Source organism: Felis catus, chromosome A2 (assembly GCF_018350175.1).
Source record: "Felis catus isolate Fca126 chromosome A2, F.catus_Fca126_mat1.0, whole genome shotgun sequence".
Taxonomy (NCBI): domain Eukaryota; kingdom Metazoa; phylum Chordata; class Mammalia; order Carnivora; family Felidae; genus Felis; species Felis catus.
In genome coordinates, this window is record NC_058369.1 from 12,905,177 (window position 1) to 12,923,042 (window position 17,866).

The 17,866-nt window shown below is 57.7% G+C and overlaps 3 protein-coding genes across 5 annotated transcripts; 2 read left to right on the forward strand and 1 right to left on the reverse strand.

Annotated features, from left to right (window-relative positions):
* The first annotated feature begins 10 nt into the window (after positions 1 to 10).
* Positions 11 to 5,542, forward strand: ANKLE1 (ankyrin repeat and LEM domain containing 1). Its single transcript, XM_006928575.5, has 10 exons — positions 11 to 147; positions 780 to 1,320; positions 1,393 to 1,545; positions 1,995 to 2,100; positions 2,200 to 2,344; positions 2,572 to 3,345; positions 3,507 to 3,684; positions 4,434 to 4,593; positions 4,699 to 4,828; positions 5,087 to 5,542. Exons 2-10 carry the CDS (start codon positions 1,097 to 1,099, stop codon positions 5,272 to 5,274), a joined length of 2,058 nt encoding a protein of 685 aa, XP_006928637.3. The 5' UTR covers positions 11 to 147; positions 780 to 1,096; the 3' UTR covers positions 5,275 to 5,542.
* Positions 5,543 to 7,874: 2,332 nt separating this feature from the next.
* ABHD8 (abhydrolase domain containing 8) lies at positions 7,875 to 15,153 on the reverse strand. 2 transcript variants are annotated; one of them, XM_011290588.4, is made up of 6 exons: positions 13,856 to 15,153; positions 13,072 to 13,144; positions 11,881 to 12,628; positions 10,184 to 10,354; positions 9,822 to 10,038; positions 7,875 to 8,568 (listed from the first exon to the last, which is right to left on the reverse strand). In XM_011290588.4, the coding sequence occupies exons 3-6, from the start codon at positions 12,618 to 12,620 to the stop codon at positions 8,398 to 8,400; spliced, it is 1,299 nt and encodes a 432-aa protein (XP_011288890.1). In that variant the 5' UTR covers positions 12,621 to 12,628; positions 13,072 to 13,144; positions 13,856 to 15,153; the 3' UTR covers positions 7,875 to 8,397. The 2 variants fall into 2 exon arrangements, with proteins under 2 accessions (XP_011288890.1, XP_003982084.1); XM_003982035.5 differs by lacking the exon at positions 13,072 to 13,144.
* A 682-nt stretch (positions 15,154 to 15,835) lies between these two features.
* On the forward strand, positions 15,836 to 17,016 carry MRPL34 (mitochondrial ribosomal protein L34). Of its 2 annotated transcripts, none has more exons than XM_003982036.6 (2): positions 15,836 to 16,041; positions 16,280 to 17,016. In XM_003982036.6, the coding sequence occupies exons 1-2, from the start codon at positions 15,995 to 15,997 to the stop codon at positions 16,491 to 16,493; spliced, it is 261 nt and encodes an 86-aa protein (XP_003982085.1). In that variant the 5' UTR covers positions 15,836 to 15,994; the 3' UTR covers positions 16,494 to 17,016. The 2 variants fall into 2 exon arrangements, with proteins under 2 accessions (XP_003982085.1, XP_006928641.1); XM_006928579.2 differs by lacking the exon at positions 15,836 to 16,041 and adding an exon at positions 16,048 to 16,180.
* Positions 17,017 to 17,866: the final 850 nt, after the last annotated feature.

Here is a 17,866-nt window from a genome sequence, read left to right on the forward strand (position 1 = left end):
GGCCAGGCTGCATTCACTTGTTGAGACGATAATGCCCCTGGGGTGGGCCGAACTGTCTTGCGTGACTGGAGTTCAGCGTGCCCTGCTCTTCTCCCAAACCACGGAAAGGGATGTGACGGCTGTGACTGTTCCCAAACTACAGCCCAGGTGAAGCAAGGGCTCCCAACACCTCCATGTGACTGGTCTTGCCTGGGTTAGGTAACCTTACAGTTGGGCCAGTCGTGGGCCAGAGTTGTGAGATGCTCCGGTTGGCCATGCCTCTGTTCTGCCACGGGATTACTGCTCTTTCAAGAAATAATGCGGGTTTTTTTCCAGAGAAAGGGAGGCCAGAGACACACAACAGGTCTACGATTCAATTATCTTCCTGGATATTGAGCGACTGTGAATGAGAGACGGAGCATGAGTGGGGGAGGGGCAGAAAGAGAGGGAGACACAACCCAAAGCAGGGCTCCAGGCTCTGAGCAGTCAGTGCAGAGCCCAAGGGGCTCGAACTCATTGACCAGGAGATCATGACCGGAGCTGAAGTCCCACGATTAACGGAGTGAGCCACCCAGGTGCCCCTAGCAGCTAGATTCTTATATTAAAAAAAAGAAAAAAAACAAAAAACCCAGCTTTTCCTCCGTATGAGCATTTATTGGGCACCTGTGTACCAGATCCCTGTGGTGAAACCCGTTCAATTTCACACCAGCCTGGAAGGGATTATTCTCCCATTTTGCAGAGGGGAAAATGAAGGCCCTCAGCGGCCGGCACTCCAAAGTAACGGACTCCTGTTTCCCCAGGAGTGAAAACGGGCGACACGGAGATGGAGGTGGGAGCTGTTAATTGGAACCTTACGTGGTATCTGGGTCGTGTCCGTCGGTGGAGCCCGCCTGGGCAAAACGTTCCAGGAGGCACAGTGGCATGTGGGCACCTCTGGGCCCGGGACGCAGCTCCACCTCCTCCGTCAGGGTGCGTTCGCATTTCCCCGCTTTTGAGAGGAGATAATGACACCCTCGGTGGCCTCCACCCGCCCGGGTCCTTATCGGCGGCCCCAGACCCTGCTTGAGCGCCACTCGGTGTCGCGGGCCCCCGCAGGCACTAGAAGTCCCGAACCCTGATGTGGACGCGGGTGCGCCGTAGCTCCGCTCCGCTGGGGACACTACGCTCCGGAGGCATCCGGAGACCGGAGGCGAGGGGTGGAGCGGCGCGTGCGCACAAGGGAGCCGCGGGAAGTTCGAAATTGACGGGCAGGGCGGCAGGGCCCGGGGGCATCCCGGGCATGGCCGCGGCGGCCGGCCTGGCGCGGCGGCTGCGGGCAGCGCTGCGGGAGGAGGAGCCGCGGTGAGGGCGAGGGCTGGGCGGGCCGGGGGGTGGGGCGAGGGTCGTGGTCCACTCTGACCTCCCAGTCCGCAGGGCCGTGGAAGAACTGCTGCGCCGCGGCGCGGACCCCAACCTGGTGCTCGCGGATGGCGTGGCAGCCATGCACCTGGCGGCCAGAGCCCGGCACTCGCGCGGTCTGCGCTGCCTGGAGGCCCTACTGCACCGGGGCGGGGATGCTAACGCTCGGTGAGGCGGGGCCCGTACCCGGGGCGGAGTGATCCGCGCAGGGGAGGGATTTCCCGAATCCAAGGACGAAAACTGGGAGTCCTGGAGAGGGCCTCTCACAGCCCGAGGGCGGAGACTCGGGGCCCAAGGGTGGGGCTTGGGGACCTGGGGGCGGGTTCCTAAAGATCCAAGGGCGGGGGCTACGGTGCCAGATTGAGAGTGGGATGGGAGGTTGCGCTCGGGCCAAGTAGGGATCAAAGATTCGGATCTGGCGGTAGGAGCTCTAGGGTCAGAGAGCAGAGGTTTGAGTCTGGCCGAGGGTGCAGTGTCTAGGATCCAAGAGTGGTGTCTCAGGCTGGGGGGTGGGGTGGGGGGCGGTGGAGATAGGGGGCCGAGAGCCCGGTCTCCGGGGTCCGGAGGCGGAGATCTCATTCCCTCTTCCGCTGACCTCTCCTCCGCTCCTGCCCCAGATCGGTCGAGGCGCTCACGCCGCTGCACGTGGCTGCCGCCTGGGGCTGTCGCCGCGGCCTGGAGCTGCTGCTGGGCCATGGAGCGGACCCGACGCTGAGAGACCAGGTGGGAGCCCAGCGCCCGCAGTGGCGGGGCGGACCCGGAGGGAGCGAGGAAGGGAGGGAAAAGGGCCTCGGGTGCCCCCTGCTGACCAAGCCGCCGCAGGACGGACTCGGGCCGCTGGACCTGGCGGAGCTGCAGGGGCACCAGGATTGCGCACACGTCCTTCGGGAACTCCAGACTCGGACGAAGACATCGACCCGGACCCGGGCAGAGAGCCAGGAGCCTGAGCCTGAGCCCGAGCCTGGCGGTGGGTGGCGCCTGCGCGTCCTCGGGGCTTAAGCTCTGATCTAGTTTTGCGTGTCTCTCTGATGACCGCTCTCTGGTTCTGTCTCACACGCGGTTCGGCCGGTAAACTGTCTGCCTCCGATTCTTTCTCTCCTCCCTGCGACTCTTTCTGTCTGATCCAACACCCATCTCTGGCTCTGGCTCTCTTCATCCTTCCTCTCTGACCCTCCCTCTCATCCCCTACTTCAGGCCCAAACCCCTGGGGAAAGGGGCTGGACGCCAGCCCCTCTGGACTTCCCAGTGTGACGCTGGGCTTCATAGCACTGGGCAGAAGTGATGGCAGGGACACAGGCCTGGAAGCTGGCCCCAGACTCCCCCGCCACCTGGCCCGCCCTGAGATTGCTGACAAGGATAGCAGCTTGGAGTACCCCCCAGGACAGTGCGACTGCAGCTCAGATGCCTCCTTTGTCACTGCGATTGAAGCTTCTGGAACTGAAGACCCAGCCCCGCACACCTCCTCCTGGGCTAGGTCATCTCCCCAGACCAAGCAGAGACTCATGCCTACTATTCGACCTTCCCAGAGGACGCCGAGGTCCCCAGGTACCCCACAGCTGGTACATCGAGCTGCTGCGGCAGACAGGGAGGCAGAACTAAATACCTGTCTGCAGGCCCTGACTCTGACTTCGCCAGATGCCTCCCCCTCCCCCCTAGCCCTCCCCGATGGGAGCCCTGCGCAGAGCCCCCCTCGGGAGCCACTGCCTGGACTCCCCCATGTTCACTTCCTAAAAGACGAAGAGTTGTCCCCCGACAGTGATGTGGCTGCCCTCTGGCTGACAGAGGATGAGGCGAGCTCCACAGGTGGCAGGGACCCTGCCCCCTCTCACTGGTGCCCTCCAGTCCCTGCCATGACGGACCTGGAGATACTTCGAGGGCTCCGAGCACTTGGCAAGAACCCTGGCCCCATCACACCCTTCACTCGGACGTACCACCTCCGACGGCTGGAAGAAGCCCGTGCTGCTCCTGGTTAGTCTGTTCTGGGCATCCAGAGTCCAAGGAACTTCCAGGGATCCCTGGAGACCCCTGGCTCTCGGTCCTCCCTCCTTTATTCTTTATGTCTGGGAACAACCCCTTCGTTTGTCTGCCTTGACTCAGTTTCCCCCACACACACACCCTGCCCGCCCCAGGCTCAGACTTTTCAGGGCACAGCCCAGAGCTGGCCGAAGCCCTGCGGACAGGCTGTATCCCAGATGCCCAGGCAGATGAGGATGTGCTTGCCCAGCAGTTTGAGCGGCCGGACCCCAAGAGAAGGTGGAGGGAGGGGGTCGTGAAGTCCAGCTTCACGTATCTACTGCTGGACCCCAGGTACTTGGGGCAGGGATAGAAAATTCTGGGATTGGTCTGCTTTGTATCCTTTTCTTTTTAAGTGTATTTATTCTGAGAGAGAGAGAGAGAGAGAGAGAGAGAGAGAGAGAGAGCAAGTGCAAATAGAGTAGGGGCAGAGAGAGAGGGAGAGAGAGGATACCAAGCAGGCTCCACACGTCAGCACAGAGTCTGACGTGGGACTGGAACCCACGAACCGTGAGATCATGACCTGAGCCAAAATCAAGAGCCAGACGCTCAACCAACTAAGCCACCCAGGCGCCCCTTTGCTTTGTATCTTTAGTATTGATTTGTTTATTTTGAGAGAGAGAGAAAGAGAGAGTGCATGTGCACGTGCAAGTGGGGGAGGGGCAGAGCGAGAGGGAGAGAGAAAATTCCAAACTGGCTCTGCGCTGTCAATGCAGAGTCCGATGTAGGGCTCGATCTCACAAACTGTGAGATCACGACCTGAGCCGAAATCAAAGAGCTGGGTGCTTCACCCACTGAGCCACCCAGGCACCCCTGCTTTGTATCTTTAAAAGGGGCACTAGCCCTATCTGGTCATCAGCTCCTTTATCTATAAAAGGTTGGTTAGACCCCGTTCAAGCTGCTGAGTGTCCTCAGAGAGCATCCACCGCTCTCTGCCCCAGAAGGGGCTCACTGGACTCGGATTCGAGTTGCTTTGCGAACTTAGAAACTTTCTGGGGCAGCTGTCATCACTTCTTCCTCTCTGAGTGACCCCTTTCATCCAGGGAGACTCAGGACCTGCCAGGCCGAGCCTTCTCACTGACCCCAGCTGAACGCCTTCGGACTTTTGTCCATGCCATCTTCTATGTGGGGAAAGGGACACGGGCCCGGCCAGATGTCCACCTCTGGGAGGCCCTCAGCCACCGTCGACAGCCAAGAAAGCAGGTGTGAGGATATAGATCAGGGTCATGGCAGGGGCAGCTGGGTCTTGGGGAGGTTAAGGAAGGAGGGGATTGGAGGACAGTCCCTGACCCCACCCTGGCCCACTAGGCCTGCCCCAAAGTGCGCCAGATCTTGGACATCTGGGCCAGTGGTCGTGGTGTTGTCTCCCTGCATTGCTTCCAACATGTGGTTGCTGTGGAGGCTTATACTCGAGAGGCGTGTCTTGTGGATGCTCTAGGTAGGTGCCTGACTTGTGAGGTGGGGGGAGTCACATGAGGGGCACTTGATCTACTGATCCCCTCACCCCTTTCCTCTCAGAGCTGTTCATTCATTCAGCCAATGAGCAATTATTGAGCACCAACTGTGTACCTTCATGTGCACATATTTTTGCTCTTTTGGTTTGTCCCTGCTTAAGGGTAATATGCAGTGGTCTCACCGTCATTTCTGCCAGGGGGTTCCAAGGATGTCCCTGTGACCTCACCCCTAATCTCTCCAGGCATCCAGACACTGACCAACCAGAGACAAGGACACTGCTATGGAGTGGTGGCAAGCTGGCCACCCACCCGGCGACGCCGCTTGGGGGTGCATCTGCTGCACCGCGCCCTCCTTGTCTTCTTGGCCGAGGGTGAGCGAGAGCTGCGGCCCCAGGACATCCAGGCCCGCGGCAGAGTACTGGGGACTTGACCGTCCAGCCTAGGTAGAGATCGGGGTGTTTGAATGCTTCAGCTGCCCCATGCTGACATCAGCCCCCCATCTCCAGAAGGCAGCCCAGAGGGTGGGGGGGGGCAGGCAGCATGGCATATCCCCCCCTCAAGCTGAGGGAGGACTTTGTTACAGATGGACCTGCTGGAGAGGTAATGAGCTTCCTGTCATGGGAGGAGGACAAATAGGGAAGCAGAAGTTCTTTGGAATGTTCTAGTGCTTCCGAACATGCTAACGCTTTGGCAGTTTGGTCCCGTCTGTACAGTCCGCTTTTTTCTCCCAGACGCAGGGGACTCACGTGTGGGCTGGACTGGGGGACTCTGCCGAAGTCAAGAGCCAGATTTCTCTGCTTCCCGGCTATGGGACCCCGGGCCAGGAATTTGTCGCTCTGAGGCTCAGTTTCCTTACTTTGTACAGTGGGGACAGTGAGGAGTGCCACCTCAGAGGGTCATTGTGGAGATGGGAGTAAACGAAGCCATGCAGTGCAATGTGTGGTTCAGAGCCCGGCACTGAGCCAGAGGCAGCCCGTCTGCCCTGGTGGAAAGTCTCTTGGGGAAGGGAGGTGCCATGATGCTCTCCAGGGGCCGGCTGTGTGTGGTGATATGTGGGCAGAGCTGGGGAGGTCGACAGGGTGTGGGTGAGCGACCAGCCCTCCCCAGGATAGCTGTGCAACTCGGGCCTCCGGACATTGTTTCTCTGCCACTGTTTCTTCCACCATAAAACGGAATAACTAACCGCCACTTCCTGGCGATGCTGTACCACGTCAGACTTCCCATATGCTTAGAGCTTTAGTAAATGCCAAGCTGTCATCCTGGTGAGGTGTTGGCGGGATCATTTTAGTTTCCAGAAGTAGCTTCTTCAAGCTTTCAGTGTATTTAGATTTGGGAGGATCCGCCGCCTCATTGGGTTGATTCCCCTGCCCATCATCGTGGCTCAGCGAACCAGGGCCTGAAGGGGGCGGGAGGTAACCTGCGCTGAGGTTCCCACCCGCCTCGATTCCTGCGGGCTGAGCCCCGGGCTACTCGTGGGGTGTGGCTGGTGTGGTAATTAGGAGCCGGGCCTCTGGGGTGGGTCGGGCTCTACCATTTTGTGGGTGAGTGGGGGGACTCAACCATTTTCACCGAACCAAAGAAACTTCTCTAAGCTTCTCGTTCCTCACGTGTAAGACCCGGAGGGCTCCCAGACCCAAGTCTCTTGGTAAAGTGATAGCAATGAAAAGTGTGCCATATGCCCAGGAATTCACCAAGAAGTCACTGGGAAAGAATCCAGAGACCCCACCCCCACCCCCCAAAAAGACCCCAAAGAGATGGGCTTTGTCTAACGGGGTTTCCCAAGGTGAACCCTAGTGTCATTTGAGGCCAAATTATTCTTTGCAGTAGGGGCCGTCCTGTGCATTGTAGGATGTCAGGACAGCATCCCTGGGCTCCACCCACTTCCTCCCATCCCCAGTTGTGGCAATAAAACATGTCTCCAGAATTTGCTAGGGGGAACACTGTCTCAACCAGAACCCCACGCTAAACTAAAGGTGGGCTCACAAACCAGTGGGGAAAGGACCAAAGATGCAGTAACTAAAGGGACAATGCTCTCCCCTCACCGTCCACACAAGCCTCGAGACACATTAGAAAATACAGAGGAGGGGCGCCTGGGTGGCTCAGTCCCTTGAGCAATCACTTTGGCTCAGGTGATGATCTCAGGGTTTGTGGGTTTGAGCCCCACGTGGGGCTCTCGGCTGTCAGCGCAGAGCCCACTTCGGATCCTCTCTCTCCCTCTCCCTCTTCCTCCCCCTCCGCTCCTCCTCCCTTCAAGTGTGCGCAGATGTGCCTTGGCTCTTTCTTAAAAATAGACATTTAAAAAAAAAAGAAGAATATAGAGGAGTGGGCGCTTGGGTGGCTCAGTTAAGCATCTGACTCCGGATTTCAGCTCAGATCACGCAGAGCCTGCTTGGGATTCTCTCACTCTTTCCTTTCTCTGCCCCCCCCCCCCCCCGCTCCTGCTCTCTCTCTCTCTCTCTCAAAATAAGTAAATAAACTAAAAAGAAAAAAGTAAGAAAATATAGAAGAAATCCTTCTGCCAAAAATGAGAAAAGACAGATTCATTGGCTCCAACATAAAAATTCTTCACGACAAAAGCGGCCTTGAACCAAGTTGGAAGATAAAGTGGATGGAGAGTAAAAGGTACCAAGTTGCCCTGTAGCGTGGGATAAAAGGGACTCAGCGAACATGGTGTCAGGCACTTGGCACAGAGCTTTGTATACAGGTGGCACTCGATTATGGCTACTGCAACCCATGCAACATCTACTGATCCTCACGTTAACCGCTGTATGAACCTGAGTTGGACGGCCTCCTGCCTCCCAAGGACGGGGAGCTCACCACCTGTCTCTGCTCTGGGAATACTGCCCAAGAAGCCCCTGCATTCTGAGGAGGGAGGGAGAACTCGGGAAGTAAGCCTGGACAGCCAACGCCCTTACTTCTCTGCAGTTCATCTCTGAGTGGGTGGGACCCTCATCAGCCCAGCCTGCAAGATGGGGAAACTCAGGCTCAGGACGACCCTGCCCTGCGGTCACCCAGCACAGGTCCGGAGACTCAGATTGTCGCTTCTTTTTATTGAGTTACAAGTTGAGATGTGCAGGTTCAGTGGCGCCAGCCCCCCCCCCCCATCCCTCCCCTCTCCCTTGGGCAACAATAGCTCCCAGCGCCAAGAAATGGGGGGTAGGGGGGGTCTCGGGCAATGAGGCGGGGCCCCGAGGGTCCCAGGATCAAGCACGGCTGACACGGAAGACAGAGAGGGGGTGGGGGGGCCTGCCTCGGCCGTGGCGTTGAGGGTCAGGGACTTCTGTACAAGGTCATCCTCCACGGGGGTTCTGGCTGCGGCCCCAAACACCGATGGGTCCGGCAGGATGGAAGCGGAGAGCGGTGTATCCACTTGGCTCCGGAGAATGCCGTGCCCCACCCAGCCGGCCTGGGGGCGTCTCCCTACCCTGACTCCGCCCACCGGAGCGAACAGCCCGCCCAGGTGGTCCGCGCGGCGGACGTGGGGCTGCTCCTGGCTTCCTCCTGCTGCTCCGCGGCTTACCAAGCGATGCCCGATGCCCGGCCGGCCCAGCGGCTACTTCTTCTCTTCTGGGGGCGCGGGCAGGGGCTCGGGCAGGGCCTTGGGCGAGGGCTCGGGCTCCCAGAGCAGGAATTCATGGAGGAGTGTGTTGACCGTCTCCGGACACTCCAGCATCACCATGTGGCTGCCTTCATCAATGAGCTTCAGGAAGGCCAGCAGCAGGATCTGCGGGGAGGGGCACAGGCTCAGGGTGGCCAACGTAGAATGGTGCCTCGTGGGGCACCCAAGCCCACCCCCACACCACGCCTGCAGCGTTAGGAAGTCCCTCCTATGCTCTACCCTTCATCCCTCTACTTCCATCCAAGCTGGACGCAGAGAATTGCCTGCCGCCCCAGTGGAGCTCGACTCAGTATTCATTCAACATTTATTAGGTGCCTACGATACGTCCAGAGCAGGCTTTCTCAACCCCAGCACTACTGACATTTAGGGCCAGATCATTCTCCGTGGTGGGGGCTGTGTCCCATGCCCTGTGGGATGTTGAGCATCGTCCCTGGCCTTGACCCACTAGATGCCAGTTAGCAGTGTCTCACTCCCCTCAGTCCACAGTGTGACAACTTTGAAAAGCCTCCAGACACTGCCTCATGTCCGTAGGGAGCAAATTCACTGCTGGGTGATAATCCCTGAGACAGACAGAAAGGCAAGGTCTCTCATGCCGGGAATCTTAACCTTGGCATTCCTGACACTTGTTAGGGGATCATTCTTTACCGTGAAGCCATTCTGTTCATCAAAGGATGTTGAGCAGCATCCCTGGCATCCACCCACCGGATGGCAAAAGCCCCTCCTCCCCATTCATGGCAACCAGAAAAGTCTGCGGACATTTCAGGGGCATCCGGGTGGCTCAGTCGGTTGGGTGTCCGACTTTGGCTCAGGCCATGATCTCAGGTGGGTTCGAGCCCCGTGTCGGGCTCTGTGCTGACGGCTGGGAGCCCGGAGCCTGCTTCAGATTCTGTGTCTCCCTCTCTCTCTCTGCCCCTCCCCGGCTTGTGCTCTCTCTCTCTCAAAAGTAAATAAACATTAAAAAAAAAAAAAAAAGGCCGCAGACATTTCTGATGTCCCCCGGGGGCCAGAATCCTTGCAGGTTCAGAACTGCTGGTCCAGAGCTATTCCAAGTGCTGGGGATCCCACAACACTTTCCTGGTAGTCTCTGACCCTGACCTAAAGATCTCTGGCCCACCCTCTCCCAGAATTCTGTATTGCGTCCCTGGTCACTTATACAAACCCCAGTGGTACAGAGCACCTTTGATGTGCAATGGGGAAAGCACATAACCTAATACCTGTCCAGGGCAGCCCCACGTTCTGGATTCCTCCCTTAATCTTAGCTCTCAGTTTCCTGGGGCTGGAGCACAAGGCAGAGTCCACCTGGGGTGCACACACAGGGGGATCTGCGGGGTGTGGGGGCCAGGGTGCCAAGGTCCTACCTCAGCCATGCGCTGGTCTTCCTCCACCGGCACAAACTTGTCATGCATGCCATGGACGAGCAGGACGGGCACAGTGAGCTCAGCATGGTAGACCTCATCACCTTCGGGCCAGTACTGGCCGCTCATCATGGCTCGCAGAACGAAGGACGACACATTGAACGCGTTGCCCTCTTTTAGCAGCTGCTTCTCTTTGGCTCCTTGGCGGGCAAAGCCGGCCCTGGTGGTGGGGAGGCATTCCTGGAGCCCTCATGCCAGCTTGGGCCACCAGGGGTGCCCCCCAATGCCAGTCCAGCAGTACAGCCCCCCTCCCTCCCACCCAACTCAGGGAGATGCCAGGGTCGGCCAGGGCCAGGGTCACTCACTTGAGAAAGCTCCAAGCCAGGCAGGGTGACAGGCAGTGCAGGACGCACGTGGGCATGTTGAAGATGGAACAGAAGCTGGGTTCCAATGCCGTGGGGCCCCCGCCGTTGATCATGATCACCTTGTGCACCAGGTCTGGGTACTCATGTGCCAGGAACGTGCAGAAGGAGACACTGTCGGTGGGGGGGGGGGGGGGAGGGTTGAAGGGTGGGAGTCAGCAAGATGCAGTAAGTGAGGGAGTTAATGCCCTCCCTCACTCAGAGGCAGGTCCTCGAGGGCCAACATTCCTCCCCAGGGGCCCATGGGCACTGGATGGGAGGGATGGGTGTGGCATTTGAAATGCCCCCAAATTGTAAAACTATATATGTGTTGAGGGTAAATTCTTTTTTTCTTCTTTTTTGGAGAGAAGATCCAAATCCAGAACTTTCCTCAGATCCTCAAAGCCACCATGACCCCCAGAGGGGTAAGAGTTACTTATTGTCAAGTGTTAAGGAAGCAATCCGATGAAATCCTTTGGTTTCCCAGAGAAGGTCCTTGTTTCCTATGTATCCCTTCCCTTTAAGGATAGTCTGTCTCCAGCTTCTGAACGTGGCACGTCAGCCTGCCTTATGCAGGGGGAGAGGTGCAGCCTGAAGAGAGAGCCCCCAGCGGCCCAGTTCCTGTGGGCTATAGCCATTCTGTTTTGTAAACTAGTAACTAAGTTCACCGTTGGGTACATTTGTAAATTATTTAGCCAATAAAGTTTTCCCGGAACACAGCCACACCCATTGGTTTACAATTATGGCTGCTCTTTTTGCTAGGGTGAAAGTAGAGTTGTAAAGTTCCAACAGAGATGACCATACGTCCTGCAAACCTAAAATGTTTACTCTCTGGCCCATGGAGGAAAAAACTTGCCAACCCTTGCTGTAAAGAGGGACAGGATACGATCAAGAGTGAGGTGGGCTTAACTGTGCCAGGGTGGCTCAGTCCAGTAAGTGTCCGACTTCGGCTCAGGTCATGATCTCACGGTTCGTGGGTTTGGGCCCCACGTCAGGCTCTGTGCTGACAGCTTAGATTCTGTGTCTCCCTCTCTCTCTCTGCCCCTCCCCTGCTCACGCTCTCTCCAGTGATCAGGCACCAAGGTCCAGTCTCCAACGGAGTGAGCACTCACCTAAATGCTAGATGGTATTACCTGTCACCCCTTTAAGGGAGAGTGAAAATTATAGCAACCCGCGTCCTTGGAAAAAGACTCTACAGGATTCTAATTAGCCCTTCCTTGGAGGCCTTGGGGTCTTCAGAGCAACTGCTTTTTGAACTTGAAGACAGTGGTTCTCAGCCAGGGGTGATTCTGCCGGCCAGGGGACCCGGGGCAATATTTGAAGACGCTTCAGGTTGTCATGAACATCACCAGGCCGTTGCGCCAGTGGCAACCAGCGGGTAGAGGCTAGGGATGCCGCTGCCACACATCCAACAGCCACATGAAAGCCCCTCACAGAGAAGAAAGACCTAACCCAAGATACCAGCGGTGCCGGGGCTGAGAAACACTGCTTTCAAACAATACGAAACGATAGCAGTGGCGGCAATCCCTATCTTGTTACAGATGTTAACGAGATTTTTTCAAGGAGAGGAAGCAGCGTTTTGGCGAGGGGGTGTCCCGTCCTGGCCGCCCCCGCCCCCATCTCTCACCCCCCCCCCCATCCCCGCCCCTGCGTCGGCTCACCCGTAAGAATGTCCAATGAGCACGTTGCGCTTCTTGGCGTAACGCTTAAAGATGGCGCGCATGTCCTCTGCCAGCGCATAGAAGGTGTAGGCTGCGGCCACCTGGGGCGCGGAGCTGGCCCCGTGACCGGCCAGATCGGGTGCCACCACCTCGTAGCCCAGGCGCACAAAGAAGTCCAGCTGCTCCTTCCAGATGGCCAGGGAGCCGCCCACACCGTGGATGAAAAAGAGCACCACATCGGCCTGGGCACCTTTGCAGCTTGTGATGCGCTTCTCACAGTCAATGTGGATGGTGCGCTTGGGGCGCCGGGTTCGCCGCCGGCGGCCACCGCTGCCACTTCCGGCGCTGCCCGAGCCCGAGCGGCCGTCACTGCCTGCCGGGTCCGCCAGCTCCACCTCTAGGGCGGCCGGCGGCTCCCCGGAGCCATTCTGCCCGTGCAGGAGGTCAGCACGGGGTGCCCGGCCCAGGTTCTCCACCAGCAACCGCCCGTTGCGGTACACGGTAATGCGGCGCTGGCAGCGGACCAAGCCAGACCGGTCCCCCTGGGCAGCATCTGGCAGTGGTGGAGGTGGGTTGGGGGCTGGAGCAGGCCCGGCATGCTTCACCCGCAGCACACGGCCAGGCTTGACCTCCACAAAGGTGTAGCCATCACTGGATTCGACGCTCTCCAGCGGCCCCACAGCGTTGGGGGGTGCGCCCAGTAGGCAGCAGAAGATCCCGTCGGTCACCCCGGTCAGCATGGCGTGTCCTGGAAGTGGGGCCACATCCATCTCAGGGGTCATCTACATAAGGAACCCTCCACCCCCACAGCACCCAATCCCTGCACCTGGGGCAGGTGAGCTGCGCTAGGAGGTACCTTCTGGCCCCCAGTGTTTGGAGGGCGACAGCCAGTCAAGCACCAAGATGTTTAGTCTAGTCAGTGCCTGCATGGTGGCTGGCCACCCTCCTGGGCTAACCTAGTCTATCCTGGAGAGAAGGACCTGGCTATGGCTGACCCCAAGAGGTGTCCATAGGGAAGGTGGTATAGTCAGGGGGTGCTTCTTGGAGGAGGAGACATTGTAGCAAATGAGGACCCCCCCAGCTGAGGATTATAGCAGTTATGGCTTCCTAAGCCCATTCATTCATTCATTCATTCACTCATTCACTCATCCATCCATCCATCCATTCAGGCACACACTCTCACTAACTTACTTTATGCTTCTGAAGGCATCTAAAAAGGTGCAGATTCCAGCGAGCCCCCATCCCAGGCCTCTGAACCTGGTTCCTGAAAGGTGAGGCCCTCAGGGAGGGAGTTAGGGACTGAGCTCCAAAAGGCCTTGTCCAGCTCCCCAAGACCCAGACTGGGTCTGTTTCACAGAGGGACAAGCTGAAGCCCGGACACTCTGTGCGCCCCCCCCCCCCGACCCCCAGTCAGTGCTCTGGTTTCTGGGGGGGTCTGACACACAATCCCCAAAGGTGATGAGGATGGAGAAGGTAAAACCCTCCCTGGGGGCCTCCAGGCCTCCATCCTGTTCCCTGGGCTACCCCCCCTCCGTGTCCATGGCAACCACAGGCTGTTACATAACTCAAGGGGGATACCCGTGCAGCGCACCCCCATTGTCTAGGGCCTGGAGATGGGACGAACCCCTCCCCCCCACCCCCGTCCCCATCCTGTGAGCCCTGGGGATAAGACACGCCAAAGGCACGGCCTGTGATGGCCCAGACTTGATGATAGAGGGGGAGCAGGTCTCGCCTCTCACTCCACTGAGATCCCAACCCTGGATTGCGGAGGGGGACGCAAATGCGCCACGCCAGGTCCCCTCCCCAGAGGCAGATCCCTGCCTCTCCGTTGCTAGTCAGCCCTGCGGCGGGGTTGAGGCCACTGGGGCTCTGTGGGTTCCTAAGAGCCCGAGCACTGGCTTTGTGCACACCCCCCTCCGAAGTGGAAGCCCCGGGGACCTCGTGTCCCCCCTCCCAGAGCCCACTCCCCGCTCACCTCATCGAGGGCCCCGTAGCCCAGGGCAGGGCGGAGGGGTCCCGGGCGGAGAATCCTGCGTCCGCCTGCGGCGCCGTTTTACATGGTGGCACGGGGTCGACCCAGGCGCGTCTACGCGGGCAGCCTCGGGCCCACGGCGGTCAGCGCGGGGGCATCCCGCGGCCGCTCAGAGAGCCGGCCCTTTAATTCTCTCTCCGGGGGGGGAAGGGCCGCATGCCGACGGTCAGGCACCTCGGCCAATCACAGCTATGAACCGACCTGGCCTAGTTAGACTGCCAATCATAGGCCGCAGCTCGGGGATGGAGGCGGGCTCATGAAGTAACGACCCCGCCCCCTTTAGGGGCTTAACAAGGTGGAGGGAGGGATTGGGCCTGGCCCCAAGGCCGAGAAGGGGGCCCAAACCGGGGTCTGCGGAGCTCCTGGGAGGTAGCAGCTGGAGCCCTTTACTGCGAAGAGGATCCCCTCGGCTAGCCTCTGCCTCCAAACTGCCCTGTACCCTCCAAAGGGGGCCCCATGGTCCTCTCTCTGTGCTGACCTTTCTGTTCTAGAGGTTCCCAGATCTTTCCAATTTCAGGTGGGGAAACTGAGGCTCATGAAGGGCACAAAGTCACAAGGCAAGATGTGGGACTGTAGGGCAGAAGTGGACTTAAAACCACGGCTTTGTGATATCAAGTCCCGGAAATTATTATTCGTTAAACCTTTAAACAGATGAATTGGAATGTCACAGACGAGCCAGTTTAACCGTTGGTCAATTTAACCGGTGACTCCGTGGTCCCAGCTGGAGTCAGAGATCCCAAGGTTCAAATTGAGTCTCTGCCCTTTGTTGATATGTGACCTTGGGCCAGCCACTTTTCTGAGACTCCTTATTTCTCTATGAAATTAATCCCCTGAGTTTGCTATGCAGCTAAAAACACCCAGCACGATGAGTGCTCAATACATTATTGACACGATTATTGTACTGGTTTAGTAGTATAATACTACTCACTTAATAGTGGTTTGCTAAGTGATGGTGCAGGTAGGATGGACTTCAGAGGACAAGGGGTTAACCATTCCTTGCCCACTCCCAGCTCCTGGAATTTGCTGCCAGAGCTGGATTAGGTCCCACCACCCACTCTTGCCCACTCAGGGTGCTCCTGGGAGACTACAGTTGATTCATGCAGTAAACAGTCCCCTTCGCCCCTCTCTGGGCCCTCCACGTTGCGAGATTCTGGGGAGCCTGCAGCGACTCAGCCCCAAGCCTGGCCCTTGAGGGGTCCCTGGGCTTTTGGGAGAGTCTGGGGAGAGCTATATGGGGGCACGGTTGGGCCAAAGGGAGGGAGGGGGTTGGGGAAGAAGAAAATATCCGAGGATTTTAAAAGATGAATGGGGATGGGGGAGATGAATAGGGGAATATCAGGCATTGGAAAGTGTCGCTGAAATTTATTGTGTGTGTGTGTGTATGGAGGGCTTCATATGCTTGCCAGAGGAGCTGGGTATTTTTCGTGGGGCAATGGGGAGCCATAGAAGCTGTGTGAGAAGGGAAAGGGCTCGGATATGAGTATTAGAAAAAAAATTTCTAGGGCCTGAGGGGAGCCACCACCAAGGGCAAGCTTGAAACCCATGAGTTTTACACTGAGAAACTGAATCCCGGAGAGGAGCAGGGACCACCCCAAGGACATCCGGCCAACATCAATTCAGGTCTCCTGGGCACCCCGCCAAAGAGCAGAGACTTGGCTGGGCCCTTAGAAATGCTGCCAGCCAGCTGTGTGCCATCTGCCTGCCTCCTGCTGGGGAAGGAGGATCAACCAGCCGTTTCCTGAGGCTGCCCCCAGCTGCGCCCACGGTCACCTCCCGGCACCCTCTGCTGGTCGACGGGAGAAGGAACGACGGCTCCCAGCAACGTCTTGTACGCAGGCGCATGCCGAAGAGGTGCCGTTCGTCTGCCACCTGTTGGTCGACATGAAGAAGTACACTCCCTTGCCGGCAAGGACGCGCACACAGATGGGACGCAGGCGCAGAACTGCAACTCCAGGAGGACCCGGTGGCCATTGGGCTCCGCTGTAGGAGAAACTACATTTCCCATAAGTTTTCGCACTGCAGCGGCAGAGCCTATAAGCTTTGGAATAGCCGGCGTGTGGACCGCGCGACGTGCGGCTGGACATGGCTTTCTTGGTCGGATCCCTAGGTCGCCAGTTGGGCCGCCTGAGGTGAGTCCTTACGGGGATCCTTCCCCAAATTTGGAAGTAACGGCGGTGTCCCGCGCTGGTGCCAGCTGTATACGGACAACATGACTTGCCAACGCCTTGCGCCTTTATGGAGCGCCTCTTGCAGCCAGGCTCCGTCCCGGCACGGATAGGGAAGCCGAGGCTCCAGACTGGTTGAGCGTCACGCCGAAGTCACAGAGCTCCCCCTCTGACCTTTCGCACCGTCTCTCTACCCCCGCAGGTGGCTCCAGCCCCGGGCCTGGCTGGGACTCCCCGACGCCTGGGGACTCCTCGCCGCACAGCAGAGCCGGGGAAAGGCGCGCGGGAACGAGTATCAGCCGAGCAACATCAAACGCAAGCACAAACACGGCTGGATCCGGCGCTTGAGCACGCCGGCCGGCGTCCAGGTCATCCTTCGCCGCATGCACAAAGGCCGGAAGTCTCTGAGCCATTGAGGATTGCGACGCCGACCGCGGGACCCCCATTAAAGCCTTTGTCTCTCCTGGGACCTCTCTTGCTCTTGCTTTTGTGGGGAGCCCGGACGACTCAGACATGCGTGCACCTCAAATTGTGGGGTTGGCCCAGGGGGAGAAGTCTGGGGCTGGACTGAGAGTGGGAGTAGGAAGTCAGACCTAGTCCCTTTCTACGATTTTTGAATTAGGAAGAATTTTGAACACACGGCAACAGCCCACTGAATAGCACAGTGAACCCCGTGTACTCTGTACACAGCTCTGACCACCAGTTACCCCCAACCCACCTGCCCCCTCCTGTGTTATTTTGGAGCAAATCTCAGGCATCGGGTTATTTCTTCTGTAAGTATATCAGAATGCATCTCTTCTAGAAAAAGCCTTTTTAAACACTCCAGGCCTGGTGACAGGCCTTTTAAGAACCTAACCAAAACAACTTTTCACACCTAAAACAAATGGTTAACGTTGTTCCTTAATATCATTAAGTGTCTAATAAATGTCCGAATTTCCATTTGTCTTCTACCTGTCATAATTTTCCACAGGTCTGGGGAGGCTTGTGGGGAGGGGGTTGGTGTTGGAATTCACTTGCTTCTTGGGGATGCCTTGTATGACCTTGAGCAAAGGCCTTAACCCTCTGAGGCTCATTTGGCTTCTATGAATTGAGGTGCTTGTTTCTCCTTTGCTGTGTTGTTGGAATAATAATACTTCATAGTTTCCACTTAATACTACTGAGTATTTCCTATGTACTGGGTGTCGGGTCCTTGTCCTTGGCAGGCTATCAGTCTGATGGGCAGGGTAGGAGCACTTGATTTGTACCCAGGCAGCTCGGAGACAGCGGAGTCAGGGCTGAGAGGAGGATTGCGAGGGCTGTGGGACTCTAGAGGAAGTGCCTGGCTTAGACTTGGGAAGAATGAAATCAGAGAAGGCTTCCTGGGAGAAGTACCAGGATCTGGGAGGGCCCAAAGGGAGAAGGGATTAGACCCAGGTGTCAAGATAAAAGGTGCCTGAGAGATGCCGGAGGGTTCCAAAATTCGGGGCCAGGGAGATGGGACTGCATCCCTGGGGGACTGGGGAGCCACGGGGGCATTTGGACAAGAGAATCTGAGCTGTCGGTTGAAAGATATTAAGCAGCAAGTGCAGAACAGTTTAGATCTGTTAACAGGTTAGGACCCTGGGGAGGAGGCTGGGAGTGTTACGGTGGGTCCTTGTCTTCCGGGCTGCTGTGGAAACTCCATGAGCCACCACATGAAAAAGTGAAGTAAACGCTAGAAAGTCGAGAGACTAGCGGAACCTCCCGGAGTTGTGGACTACAAATCCCAAGAGACTTCGGGGGCACGGCCTCCGCCTACTTCCGGATTTTG